At 44.2% G+C, this 13,054-nt stretch overlaps 1 protein-coding gene across 2 annotated transcripts in view; it reads left to right on the top strand.

Annotated features, from left to right (window-relative positions):
• ATP7B (ATPase copper transporting beta) overlaps positions 1 to 11,005 on the top strand; it is a 92,543-nt gene extending 81,538 nt beyond the window's left edge. For both annotated transcript variants that reach the window (XM_054015203.1, XM_054015202.1), the window contains exons 16-21: positions 795 to 941; positions 3,182 to 3,324; positions 5,052 to 5,255; positions 5,359 to 5,476; positions 7,549 to 7,651; positions 9,130 to 11,005. In XM_054015203.1, the coding sequence (XP_053871178.1) occupies positions 795 to 941; positions 3,182 to 3,324; positions 5,052 to 5,255; positions 5,359 to 5,476; positions 7,549 to 7,651; positions 9,130 to 9,394 (980 nt within the window). In that variant the 3' untranslated portion in view covers positions 9,395 to 11,005. The remainder of the gene's footprint in view (positions 1 to 794; positions 942 to 3,181; positions 3,325 to 5,051; positions 5,256 to 5,358; positions 5,477 to 7,548; positions 7,652 to 9,129) is intronic.
• Positions 11,006 to 13,054: the final 2,049 nt, after the last annotated feature.

Raw genomic sequence — 13,054 nt, 5'->3', positions numbered from 1 at the left:
TAAATGTTTATTTTAGATATAGAATTATAGTTACACCCCTTATAAAACACATTTTGTCTACTAAGGTTTTGCTGTTGACAGTTCAGTTGATCTCACTGTGGAAGATGGATAGGTACCAAGATTTGTTTTCAGGCTGTGGAATCTATCTTGCTCCATCTTTAAAGTCTTGAAACATTTTTTTCCATTACCAGATCATTTCCTCCCCTGTGTACTACTCATTCCTTCCCACTCCCAGCATTACCTCTGCTATAACCTGGTGTGAAAAACCATTGGAAAAATGTAATTGGGATCTCTTCGGGCCTGGTCCTGCAAGTACTTTTGTGCGTGAGTGTCTTTATGCCTATGAATACTTCCTCTGAGCTCAAGGGGACTGTTCACATGCATAAAGATACTGGTGCGCATAAGTGTTTTCAGGATTTGAGTCTAAAGTAGAAAAGAGCTTTATAATATGAAGTGCTGGTAGCCCGTTCCAGTTGGTCTTGGCAGAACAGGAGAGTAACACTGTCTAGTTTTTGTTGCTAATCAAAACCAAGGCAAGTCTCAATCCGTGTATAAGGCTACAGGATCATTGACCTATAATAGAAAATTCCAGACATCACCACTGCCAGAGCAGATCATCATAAGGCTTAAGTCTGTCATAGTTTCCAGAGTAGCTGCACATCTCTTTTTAAAATGAAGCAGTTTAGTGACTGATTGCATCCTAATCTGACTTTACCCATCTTCAGAGGTTTCTTCTTCTGGCTTGTGGATGGTTATTTAAGTTCCTCCTGGTTTTTTATTTCTGTTTACCACAGGTGCAGCAGCCCCTCTGACATACTCAGTCCTGATTGGAAATCGTGAATGGATGAAACGGAACGGCTTGCTTATATCCAGTGATATTAATGATGCAATGACAGGCCATGAAATGAAAGGACAAACAGCCATATTGGTGGCTATAGATGGTAATTAAAATTCTTTGATGTGATTCAGTGAAAACATAAATTCCACATCACCTTGACATTGACCCTGCAGGTAATCCTGTTTGAACCAGGTATCAACTACTTATTACTTTCAGGGGTGTCTTTCTAAGTTAGAGTGACAAGAGGCTACTTACCTTCTGACCATAAGTTGTTTGTGAACTGTGTATGTGTAATCTGCAAAATGGCTTTAATTAAATAGTAATTTCCGAGCCTCCTTTTGGCTGGAACCATCATTCTGAAAAGTGATGCTGCCAATACAGAAGTCAGCTTGCAAACCTGCTTCCTTCCTGCCTTCACATTGTCATCTGAGGGATCACAAGGTGACCTATTCCATCACTTATCACTTGTTCAAATGTTTCATGGTCGAACATGAACATTCTTTATATTGTTGAAACACAAAATAAAAACTGGATTAGACTGTGAAGTCTTTGGGGCTTGTGTGTAGCACTGTGGGGCCCTAGTCCATGACTGTGGTCCTGAGTGCTACTACAATACAAATAATAATAATCATGGATTGAAAATTCTTTGGGGCAGGTCATGTGTCTGCTGCTTACATTTGTACAGTGTCTAACACAGAGGTCGGCAACCTCTGGCACGCGGCTCGCCAGGATAAGCACCCTGGTGGGCCGGGCCAGTTTGTTTACCTGCCGCGTCCGCAGGTTCGGCTGATCGCAGCTCCCACTGGCCGCGGTTCGCCGTCCCAGGCCAAAGGGGGCTGCTGGAAGTGGCGTGGGCGAGGGATGTGCTGGCCACGGCTTCCCGCTGCCCCCATTGGCCTAGAGCGGCGAACCGCAGCCAGTGGGAGCTGCGATCAGCCAAACCTGCCGACACGGCAGGTAAACACACTGGCCCGGCCCGCCAGGGTGCTTACCCTGGCGAGCCGCGTGCCAGAGATTGCTGACCCCTGATCTAACACAATGGTCTTCTGATCCTGACAGGAGGCCTCTGGGCTTTGTTACATAAATATTAATTAATCATTCTGGTCTGATCCTGTTGTGCCCGTATTGCTATTCTTGCAGACACTTCTACTTTTCAGCCTGCTGCCCGTTATCAGTAGTGGGTCCAGCGAGACTCAGTGCCTTTATTTTTTTTCCCAGCAGCATCAAACTGCGGGATTTGCTCTACGGTTGCTGGGCCTGCCATTGGGAGATAACCCTCCCCATCGCCACCCTTGACTTATTACCCTTTCTCACTGTAACACAGGACTTTTAAAAAAAATCCTAGATTGACCACTATTCCACCACAAATAGTGACTGTAATTAAAGAGTTGGGGGCTGCGACTCATTTCAGAGAAGCCCTTAATTTTTGAAATACAACTTGCAGTACTTGTCAACATGAAATATTTCAGACTGGCATGGCAGGCAGCAGGCATGCAACTTTCAGCGAGACTATCTCAGTAGAGGACAAGTGTAATGTTGTAAAAAGAAAAAAATATTTTGAGAGAAAGCCATCTGCTAAGCAGTTAGGTGGCGCAAAAGACAGGTAGCTCCTTCCCTCTGGAGACATGCATTCAAATCCAGACTTGAATGACACCACCACTGCAATTTCTGGCCCAAGTCCCTATTTGTCATCAGGCAATCATCACCTCATATGGCCCATTTTGGCATTGCATGCCTAAAAGCCATCCAGGACTGGAATAATAAGGATGTTAAATGTTAGATCTGAACAGAAACATATAGTCAGAGCTGTGTGTGTGTGTGTGTGTGTGTGTGTGTAAGATTGCACTGTAGCAGTCTTCAGACAGTGATCATTACTTATATTTGTGAACCCTAAATTTACTCAAAATATTATAAATGCTGAAGTAATGTATTTGATAGTCCTACATTTATTTACTCACAAGCAAGGGCAGGGTGGGGGAATCACACTAGCTTCTTTGAGATGTGTCTGCGCTGTATTCCGGAGGTGTTATTGCAGCATGTGTGAACATCCCTGAGCAAGTTTTTGATGTAGCTAGATCAAAGCCAGCTTGAGTTACAATAGCAGCGACATGGGTGGGGCCAATAGAGTAGGTACCCAAGGTCCTGGGCGGATGGGGCTTGTCCATGCTGCTGCAGCTTCACTACTATTGTGAATCGAGCTAGATAGATCAAAGGTAGCTTGGGTACATCTACATGTGCTGCAGCCACACTTCCCAGTTGCAGTGTAGACATGCCCTTGGTCCCACTTTGCTTTCCATGCCTTTCTGCAGCTCTTTAATTAACTGAGACTGTTTCCTTCTGAAGGTGCGTTGTGTGGAATGATCGCGATAGCAGATACCGTCAAACAGGAGGCAGCGCTCGCTGTGCACACCCTGCAAAATATGGGAATAGACGTGGTGCTAATAACAGGGGACAACAGAAAAACTGCAAAAGCAATTGCTACTCAGGTACTCTTCTTTTGTATTAAAGCAAATATATTGTCGGTTCTAAACACTTGGCCTGGGGCAGTGAACTATGTTGTTACTTATTTTAGCCTTTGCATAGATGTGCAAGGTGTTTTACACAAAGGAGGAAAAAAGACAATCTCTTACCTCTTGAGTTTAACAATTAGGTAGGCTCATGCAATCGAGTTACAGTGGGAGCTAGCAGACAAGGGAGTCTCAGAGCTTCCATCAGCTCCCATGGAAGAGCAAATGAGCATTCAGCACTGTTCAGTGGATGCTCAGTCCCTGGAAGAAGTTGGTGTATCCCTTTTTAGTCTTTTCTTGTGACTTTATGAGCCATAGGCACAGCTTTGTAAAGCCATTTTGATGGTGCCAAGAAGGAAGTTGCTAAATGAACTGGAAGTGAGCAGTAAGTTGGGCATACTATGAAGTCCTGTTGAAATAACTGAGTCCTAGGACAGTTCGCAAAGCTCCCAAGAGAAAAAAGACTAATGCAGGCTTTTGGTTTTTGACAGTGATTTCCCCGCTAACGGTTAGCCTCCTGCTTCCTTCACTTAAAGGTAGTGTTCCTTCTAGTGACATAGGAAAATTCCTTCCGGGCCCTGTCCTGCTTCCTCTAAAGTTAATGGGAGTTTTGCTATTGACTTCAGTGGTAACAGGATCAGCCCCTTAAGCAGAGTTGTTACTACTTATGGTTGCTTTCTAAACCACAGACAGCGGCTTATATGAGATGTGTCTGATCATAGCCCATAGATGTCACCTACCAAGGTATAGCTACATCATCGCTCTACTTAACCACTCTTCTATCCTTTCTGTGTTTTCTCTCCCTCTGGTGCTCCCATTTTTCCCTCTGTTTTACTCTCCTTTTTTCTTACTCTTGCTCCTACTGTTACCTTCAATTACTCATTTAAGTAATCCACCAAATAGCAAAACTGGACAATAGCGTGGTACGTAATCACCTTGTCTGTTATAGTAACGTCAGCTTTCTTTTGCTCGTGCATGACTCTCGTAATCCTTCTTGTATATTGTGTGTTATGTTTTCCTGAGATCTTCGAATAATGAAGGTTTCACTATATTTACTAATATAGACGCCTGTTATTTATGACTTCTATGTTACGTGTGAAGTGAAAGGCTCGTAATCCCCCATCTATCTATATCACTCTGTTGTCTCTGGTCTTATACTTACATTATAAGCTCTTTGTGGCTGGGACTGTGTTTGTACAGCACCTGGCACAACGGGGTCCTGGCCTCTGATTGGGACTCCTAGGTGCTACAGTAACATAACTAATACTGTACATGATAATGGGGGAAGGAGGATGCCAAAGCACGTCAATACTTACCTGTTTAGAAAATGACTGAGTTAACCCTTAGAGGACTTGCCTTGTATGTTCTGCCAAGGAAGCCCTATAGTAGGACCTGCAGTACTATGCAGTGCCTGAATCAAGAAGGAGCATTGCTTGCTGGAGCCTGTAATCTCTGCAGCTGCCAGTCTGGATATGACTGCATTCAGTCCCATTTTCTGAAAATTGTGTTGCCCTTCAGAGTCCACGCAGGTTGCTAGTGCAGCCATGGGTGGAGTTGAAGCATGGGGGATTCTACTGTTCCTTACAAGTTTGACCCAGAATAATCATCACTTTTTAATCTTTCTTTTCCATGGTTAAGGTATATCAGAAGCCTCATCTATACTTTCTACTCTACTGGGTGTTTTTTTTTCCTTTCCCTGCTTGTAGGTTGGCATCAAAAAGGTCTTTGCTGAGGTTCTGCCCTCTCACAAAGTCGCGAAGGTTCAGGAACTCCAGAATGAAGGGAAGAAGGTTGCCATGGTTGGAGATGGAGTCAACGATTCCCCGGCATTGGCTGGAGCGGACATTGGCATTGCTATTGGAACAGGCACGGATGTTGCCATTGAAGCTGCAGACGTTGTTCTTATTCGAGTGAGCTCAGTTGGTCAACGTAATCTTTTTCCTTGTGTCAGTTCTGAGAAGTGTGCATGGGTGGGGCTGCAAAGAACTGTCTCACTGCGCTTTTGTCTTGCAGAATGACTTACTGGATGTGGTGGCTAGTATTCATCTATCAAAGAGGACAGTAAGAAGAATACGAATAAATCTGGTCCTTGCCTTAATTTATAATCTGCTTGGGATACCTATAGCGGCAGGTAGGTGACTGCTGGCACTCAGCTTGTCAAAGAGCTTCTGAGTCGTGCTCTCAGATCTGACTCCAATTTGTTGGGAGACGCAAGGTAGGCGAGATTATCTTTTACTGGACCAATTTCTGCTGGTGGAAGGGACAAGCTTTTGAGCTTCACAGAGCTCTCCGTCAGGTGTGGGGAAGGTATACAGAGTGTCACAGCTAAATACAAGATGGGACAGATTGTTAAGCATAAGGGGTTCACACAAGTGAGATCACTTAAAATGAAGTGGACAGTTAAGGATTAGCCAGTAGTAAGTTGTGTTACAAAGTGTTGTAGTGAGCCATAAAGCCAGTGTCTCTGTTAAGTCCATAGCTTTTAGTGTGTGTTTTTAAGTAAAAAGAACAGGAGTACTTGTGGCACCTTAGAGACTAACAAATTTATTAGAGCATAAGCTTTCATGGACTACAGCCCACTTCTTCAGATGCATACAGAGTATGTTCTTTTTGCGGATACAGACTAACACGGCTGCTACTCTGAAACCTGTTTTTAAGTAGTCTCCTACAGCACGAGTGAACCCCGCATGCTTAACAATCTGTCCTGACTTGTATTTAACTTAGACGCTCTGGTTACCTTCCCCACACCTGAAGCTCAAAAGTTTGTCCCTTCAATTGACAGAAGCTGATCCAATAAAAGATATTACTTCACCCACCTTGTCTCTCTCATATCCTAGGACCAACATGGCTACAGCAACCCTGAATCCCATTGGTTGTGCAGCCTTGGGCCAAACCCCACCAGTCAGAGTGAGATAATAATTACAGTCTGCCTCCCAGGGGTGTGTTAAAGATTACAGCTCCTGGAAAATCAAAATCTGATGCTCTGCTATGGGACTGAAGGCTGTCTTTATACGTGCATACAACAACCCTAATACTCACCATGAGCCAACCTTTGAACCCGTATTCAGGTACTGTATAAACACAACGAAATAAGCCCTGCCTCAGATGGCTTCCAGTGTAAGTCAAGTGACACGAAGGATGGCAGGAGAGGGCTGCCTATCTGCCTCCAGCCCAGCCATTGCTAACTGGCTGCCTTTCTTACAGATCTTGAGGGCATTGACTCAGGCGCTCAGGACTGGGCCCTACATTTTTATTTTTAAGCACCATTTAAAGCACAATGAGACACGCAGCTAATCAGACCACTGAAAGGGTCACTTTTTCAGGTCTCAAAAATCCTCCTGTCCCCTCTGCTAACCCTCTTCTTCATACACTTGTCATCATCTTGCCTTAATTACTGTAACTGTCTCCTTTCTAGCTTCCCTGCCTCACAAAGTCCCCTTAGGTCTGTCCAGAGTGCTGATGCTAAGGTAAACATTCTCTCCGACTGCTATGATTATGTCCCCTCCTTGAGTCCCTCCACCAGATTCCTGTCATCCCCATTTCTGACTCAAATGTCTCATTTGCAAAACCCTAAATAATCTTGCCTCCTATCCTTGTTTTCTCTTTCCCCTATTTTATAGTCCTCTCATCTTACTGCTTCCTCCGTCTCCTTCTCTCTCTCCCCACCCCCGCTCCCGAATTGCCTACTTTCTATCATGATACTTTGAACACTCTTCCTGTTGTCCTCCATCAAGCACACTTTCCTTCTCCAAATCCCTCCTAAAAACCTACCTCTTCGAGCAGTCCTCTCGTCTATCCTCAATAATCCTCCCTCCAGGCTTTTCTTGTTTGTTTGCTTTGCTTTATTGCGATAGTAGCAGAGAGAGACAAATAGCATGTCGTACCTTTGACCACAGTCCTGCAGCTGGATCCATGCAGGTACAGACCCTTGCATCTGCACAAAGCACTTCTCATGGGCGCAAGAAGGTCCTCCCATCTGGATCCAACTCCTGGACTGAGAGCTTGTGTTTGAAAAGCCCCATGTAAATTTATGTTGATATATCCTTGTTTATAGAAGTCCCCACGGGTCATGCTGTGGGACTATCTGTCCATTTAACTGTTGGACTTCCCCATTTTAAAATTAAAGTGACAGAATATTCTATATTTTAAGAGACTAAATTTCGTAGTAATGTGAGTGTGATTTGATATTTTCTCCATTGTTAGGGGTGTTCATGCCTATTGGAATTGTGCTGCAGCCCTGGATGGGGTCAGCTGCAATGGCAGCTTCTTCAGTATCTGTGGTGCTATCTTCCCTGCAACTGAAATGGTAAGTTTTTTGCAAAAAGCAGCAACTCTAGACTCTTGGTTTTGGAGCTCACATTAGAGACATGTCTATGGGCTGCCATAAACTTAAAATTACCAAATGATCCTTTAGCTGAGGGCTATTTTATCTAATCCTTGGTCCCGTCCCTACTGCAATTATTATCCTTTCAGTAAGGGCTAAAACTTTGACAAGGTACAACACCTGTGCCGCTGTATTTGAGATCCACTTAAATAGTAACTGAGTTGATGACCAGTGGGGGTTTTCGGGTGAATACCGAATGAGCTCATGATGGCAAATCATTCAAACAGCTGTTCCATTAAAATTCAGCATTAATGGATACTTTTTAAAAATGGGTTACCAATGGATTTATACTAGTAATTCTGTTTCTTTAGTCCGCTATAAATTAGCCAGAGAGAAAGGGGGAAAGGGAAGGCAACAGAAAAGTACATTTATTCTGTTTGGTGGTAGATAGTTAGGCCTCCATGGTTGTCATGGAGGTCACAGAAGTCACAGATTCCGTTACTTTCTGCGACCTCCATGACTTCTGCAGCAGCCGGTGAGGCTGACCCCACGGGCCCAGGGCTGCCCAAGCAGCTGGCCCCGGGACCAGCTGCTCAGGTGGCCCTGGCGACAGCTGTTACCGGCTGACCCGCAGCCATCCGCTTGGGCGGCTGCTGGAGCAGCCCTGGACCCAGGGTCAGTCGCACCAGCTGCTGCTCTGGCGGCCCCTGGCAGCTGGCCCAGGGGCAGCGGGAGCAGCCATAGCTGGGCAGCTCCCGGCAGCGGTCCCGGGGCAGCCAGAGCAGCGGCTGGCCCCCCAGGGCTCCCCACCTTCCGGCAGCAGCTGGAGCAGCCGGGGACCCCCCAGTGCTCTCCCCCGGCGGCTGGTGCCATGGGATCCCCTCCCTCCAGCCCCCGATAAGATTAAAACAGGAGTATTTATGGTATAAGTCACGGACAGGTTATGAGCCATGATTCTTTGTTTCTTGCCCATGACCTGTTCCTGATTTTTACTAAAATATCCCTGACAAAATGGGGAGCTGCCCCCACACTGCCTATAGTATCTAGGCAGCTGTGGGTGTCCCGGCTCGGAGCTTCTAGAGCCCCCACCATCTGAGGAGGGAGGCTCAGCACTCCAGGGTCCTCGCCGACTGTGGCTCAGAACTGCAGGGTCCCCCTGCTGCTCGGAGCTCTGGGGGGCCCCACCACCTGTGGTGTCCTGGAGCTGCCGGGTTCCCCCACCGAACGTGGCAGCTGGGAGCTGTGGGGGGATCCTGCAACTACCAGCCGCTGCAGGCTGAAGTCACAGAGGTCTCTGGAAGTCACGGATTCCATGACTTCCGCGACCTCCATGACAAAATCGTAGCCTTAATGATGATTAATCAGAAAAGTCTGACATTTTCTGACACTGTTGTCAGTTCTCTACACAGGCTCTTGAAGTTGTTGGGTGATCCTAAACTTTCCTATTCCACTTTTCCTAGCTACAAGAAGCCAGGAACTGAAAGGTATGAAGCAAAAGCTCAAGGCCACATGAAGCCACTGACACCTTCCCAAATCAGTGTTCACATTGGGATGGACGACAGGAGACGGGATTCACCCAATCCAACTGCCTGGGATCAGATTAGTCAAGTGTCTTTCTCTTCTCTGACTTCAAACAAGCTGCCCGGACATGGCGGTTTTAGAGAGGAAGAAGGTGGCAAGTGGTCACTGCTCGCTAATGACAGAGACGAAGAACAGTACATTTAAATGCTGCATCCCATCGCTGTAGATGAAGTCACTGAGATTCTTCACCATTGAAGTGATGACCAAGAGCCCCCCATAAGTAGAAATGGAGCCCTGATGTTCCAGTTTGCAAAGCAGTTCAGAAATTCAGCATTAGATTGTGTGAATTATGATTTGTCAGTTCACAAATAATTCCCAGGCATTGAAAAAGCTTGAGGCCCTACAATGAATTATGCCCTTTACTTCTTGCACAGTGTGAAGTTGGAGTCCACAAAGCCTAACATGACCCCACGTTGTGGATCAATTACTGAGAATCAAAATCACAGGCTGTCCAGTCTTATTGACTCTCTTGTGCTTCTTTATGAAACTTCTGTGAAAAGATTTTAAATTAAATCTGCCAAATTCATTTTCTAGGTCAAAGTGAAAACCAATACACCGGACATCAAATAGCTCTATATTTAAGGGTCATATTTTTACATAGAATCAAATCTAGTCATCTCAACATGGGAAATTTTTATATTTAGGGCTCAGACAACATATGCTTGCTTGATTAGCACAAAAATATATTAATTGTATATTTTGCTGTGCATAAAACTTGTAAAATTCTGTTTCAAAGATGATCTCGTATCTTATAGCATCACTAATTTTATTTTATGAAACGTCTCAATTTGCCAAACTTGCTAGCTGGTTTTCCAGTTTTCTCCTGCGTGTTCTTCAGAGCCCTTTCTTCCCAGTAGAGTTCCACCTTTAGACATTTGTTATGTCTTCAGATTTTCCCGTATGGGATGAGACCCTGCAAGGCGCTGGAGACCCTGCAATTCCTGTTGAAATCCACATTTGAGCTCCTTTCAGTGTTTTACTGGTTCAGGATAGCTCACCATTTTGTAGAATCTTTTGACGCTCCTGATAACTGCAGCATTCAGCTGTTTCTTTGATGTGCAGAGTGGCGTAAATGTGCCAGTGTAAGCCGTCCTGGTGGCTCAGTTATTGGTACATTCATGCTAATACATTGATGAGATTCTTTCCGACTTGGAGCGCTTGTTCTTGGTCCTGATGGGAGCTAGAATGTTAGAAGTGACATACTCAGTCTCTGTGTTGGTGGATTAGCTAACAGTGCTCTTCAAGGACTCTATGGAAGTTGTGGGGACACCTCAAAAGCTAAGATTCAACAGAGAGGTGGGGTTTGGGAGGCTTTTCTGTGCAAATGGCAGGTGAGAAAGAAGTAGCAGGTTAAAGCCCATCTATAATTCCACTCAAAATCCCTCTTGATATCTTGTGTTAGAGCTGGGTGGTTAAAGGAAAGTCCATGCCTGAATACTCACCCTAACCCCTCTAAAAATTACTGCATTATTACAGATCACGTCAGGCTAAAAGGGACTCTTACTTTATCTCTGAGTTTTATCTTGGACCATAAACACTACAGCCAATAATTAAAAATTGCCACTAGGAGGCAACAATAATTATACTGGTGTAACAGAGAACAGAGCGTGACCAAGTGTTCATGGGATTCCAGAGTGGTTGGAGGGGGTGGGGGGAAAGGGTTTGAGATTACTGTACTGTTTAAATAACACCAGATAACACAGCTTGTTGGTCGTTTAAAATAAAAGTGTAAACTGATTAAAAATGGAAATAATAGCGCATGGCCACCAGGCTCTCATTTATTCTCGTATGAATCATTTTAGCAATGCTAGCTGTTTGTCATTTAATCCTGTCCTGGTTTATAGCCTGTGAAGACCTTGGAATTTATGTAAATGGGGCTTTAACATTTTTGTAGTGTTTTATCTCCCTTCCTGGACTAGTGTAATGACAAATCAAGGTGGAAGAGAAAAGCCTTCTCTCACGCTGCTAAGGTATGAGCTTAATCACAGCAACTTTGTCTCCACATTCACCCTCCAATACTTGTCTCTTAGTCAGGGCATTTGGAGTCAGGTGCTTCAGTGGGCTGAGTGGGTGAAATCCTGGCCCCATTGAAGTAAAAAACTCTGAATTCGGGGGTGGGGTCGGCAGGATTTTACCCTGGCAAAAGACCGCAAATCATTGCCCTGGGCAGTGGTGAAAGCACTAGTTTGGTTTGGTTTAAAGTCTGCCTGTTTCCCTACAAAGTGCCAAATCATGCTTCCACTAAAGTAAATGTCCACACTCCAGCTGATTCTGAGGGAAAGAGTGTTGTGTCCATAACATTGGAAATTTGTTCCAATCGTAATGTTCTATCCTTTGTGTATCCTTTTAAATAATTCCCTTATATTTAGGTTCCTGTAAATGACTCATTCATCTCTGTTGACTAATCACAACATTTGCTAGGACGTAATTACACTGATTTTTTTCACAGTTCCATTTCAAAACTATAAAAACTTTTTAGATAATTTAAAAGTATTTATACAGTTGTAAAAATACCCAGTAAAACATGCAATAGCTGTCTGGTCTTGGGCCCAGTGAAAGGTTTTCTATCGTTTGGACTAATTTAAAATTTTTCATATCAGTCTGTAGATAAATCTGGGTTTCTTTTCACATATTTTTCTGTCTCTCCTGGGTAAATGAAACAAAATTTGAAATTAAACAGAAGCTATTGGACCGCAGAATCTGCACATCTGATGTGCTGTGAGTAGCCCAGGTTGATAGGATGTGGCTTTCAAAAGCAGTCACCTTTGGCCTAACTTTGCTTCTGCTGAAATCCTATCCCTAAGGCACAGATAATGCCAGACAGATTTGCTTTGCTTCTTTTCTTTTTTAAAATCAAATTGCAAATGTACTAGTTTAAAGATATATCTTGTACCATCAACAAAACTCCTTTGGGTCAAGACTGGCTCAATATATTTAGTCTTTCTTAATACATCTGTTATTATTTCATAAAAGTTTACTTGAAAACGATACTGGTGTAGACACTTACAATATAACAGGGATTGGAAACTGGTTAGAGGACTGTAAATTGGTGACGATACCAAATTGAGAGAATGCACCAATGGGGTGGAGCAAGGAGTAGCTTTAGGTTTTATTTAATTTCTTTATTAATGAGCTGGAAGAAGGGATAAATACCCTAATTAAATTTGCATTATGTCCTAAACTGAGAACTATTTCAAACCTCACTGAGAAATAATATAATGGAGCCTAGAAGAATTAGACACAGGCAGGAAATATTGAGGCCCTGGTCCTGAAACTTGTTCCATGTGAGTGGATCCTGTGTTCTCATTGAGCCCCCATTGACCTCAGTGGGGCTGTATGAGCTGCATGGGACTAGATGCAAGATTGTCCTTAGAATTTAGGAAGTTACTTGAATTGTTAGCTTTTTGAGTAAAGAGAGTCTCTGTTTTTGTACCGCACCTAGCACAATGGGATCCTGGTCTATTATTGTGTCTGCCAGGCACTACCTCAATACCACCATTATTACTTGAGGAGGGCCAAGATTCATCTTGGAAAAATACAAAGTAAGACATCTGAGGAACAATAACGTAGGCCCAGATATTCAATGGGAGGTTGGTGTTAAGTTCTTTACTTAGATTTTTCCTGCTGCTGGGGTAACTTGTATTGGGAGTACTTGGGCAAAGCTGGGAGGCAACATGGCATAGTGGGTAGAGCACTAGAATGGGAGTCAGGTGACTTGGTTTCCATTCCGAGCTCAGCCCCTGGCCTGCTGGGTGACCTTGGAAAAGTCCCTTCATCTCCCTGTGCCTCAGTTTTCCTATCTGC

Source organism: Malaclemys terrapin, chromosome 1, assembly GCF_027887155.1.
Source record: "Malaclemys terrapin pileata isolate rMalTer1 chromosome 1, rMalTer1.hap1, whole genome shotgun sequence".
NCBI lineage: Eukaryota > Metazoa > Chordata > Testudines > Emydidae > Malaclemys > Malaclemys terrapin.
Note: the sequence above shows the minus strand (reverse complement) of the source record. Positions and strands in the feature narration are given on the sequence as shown.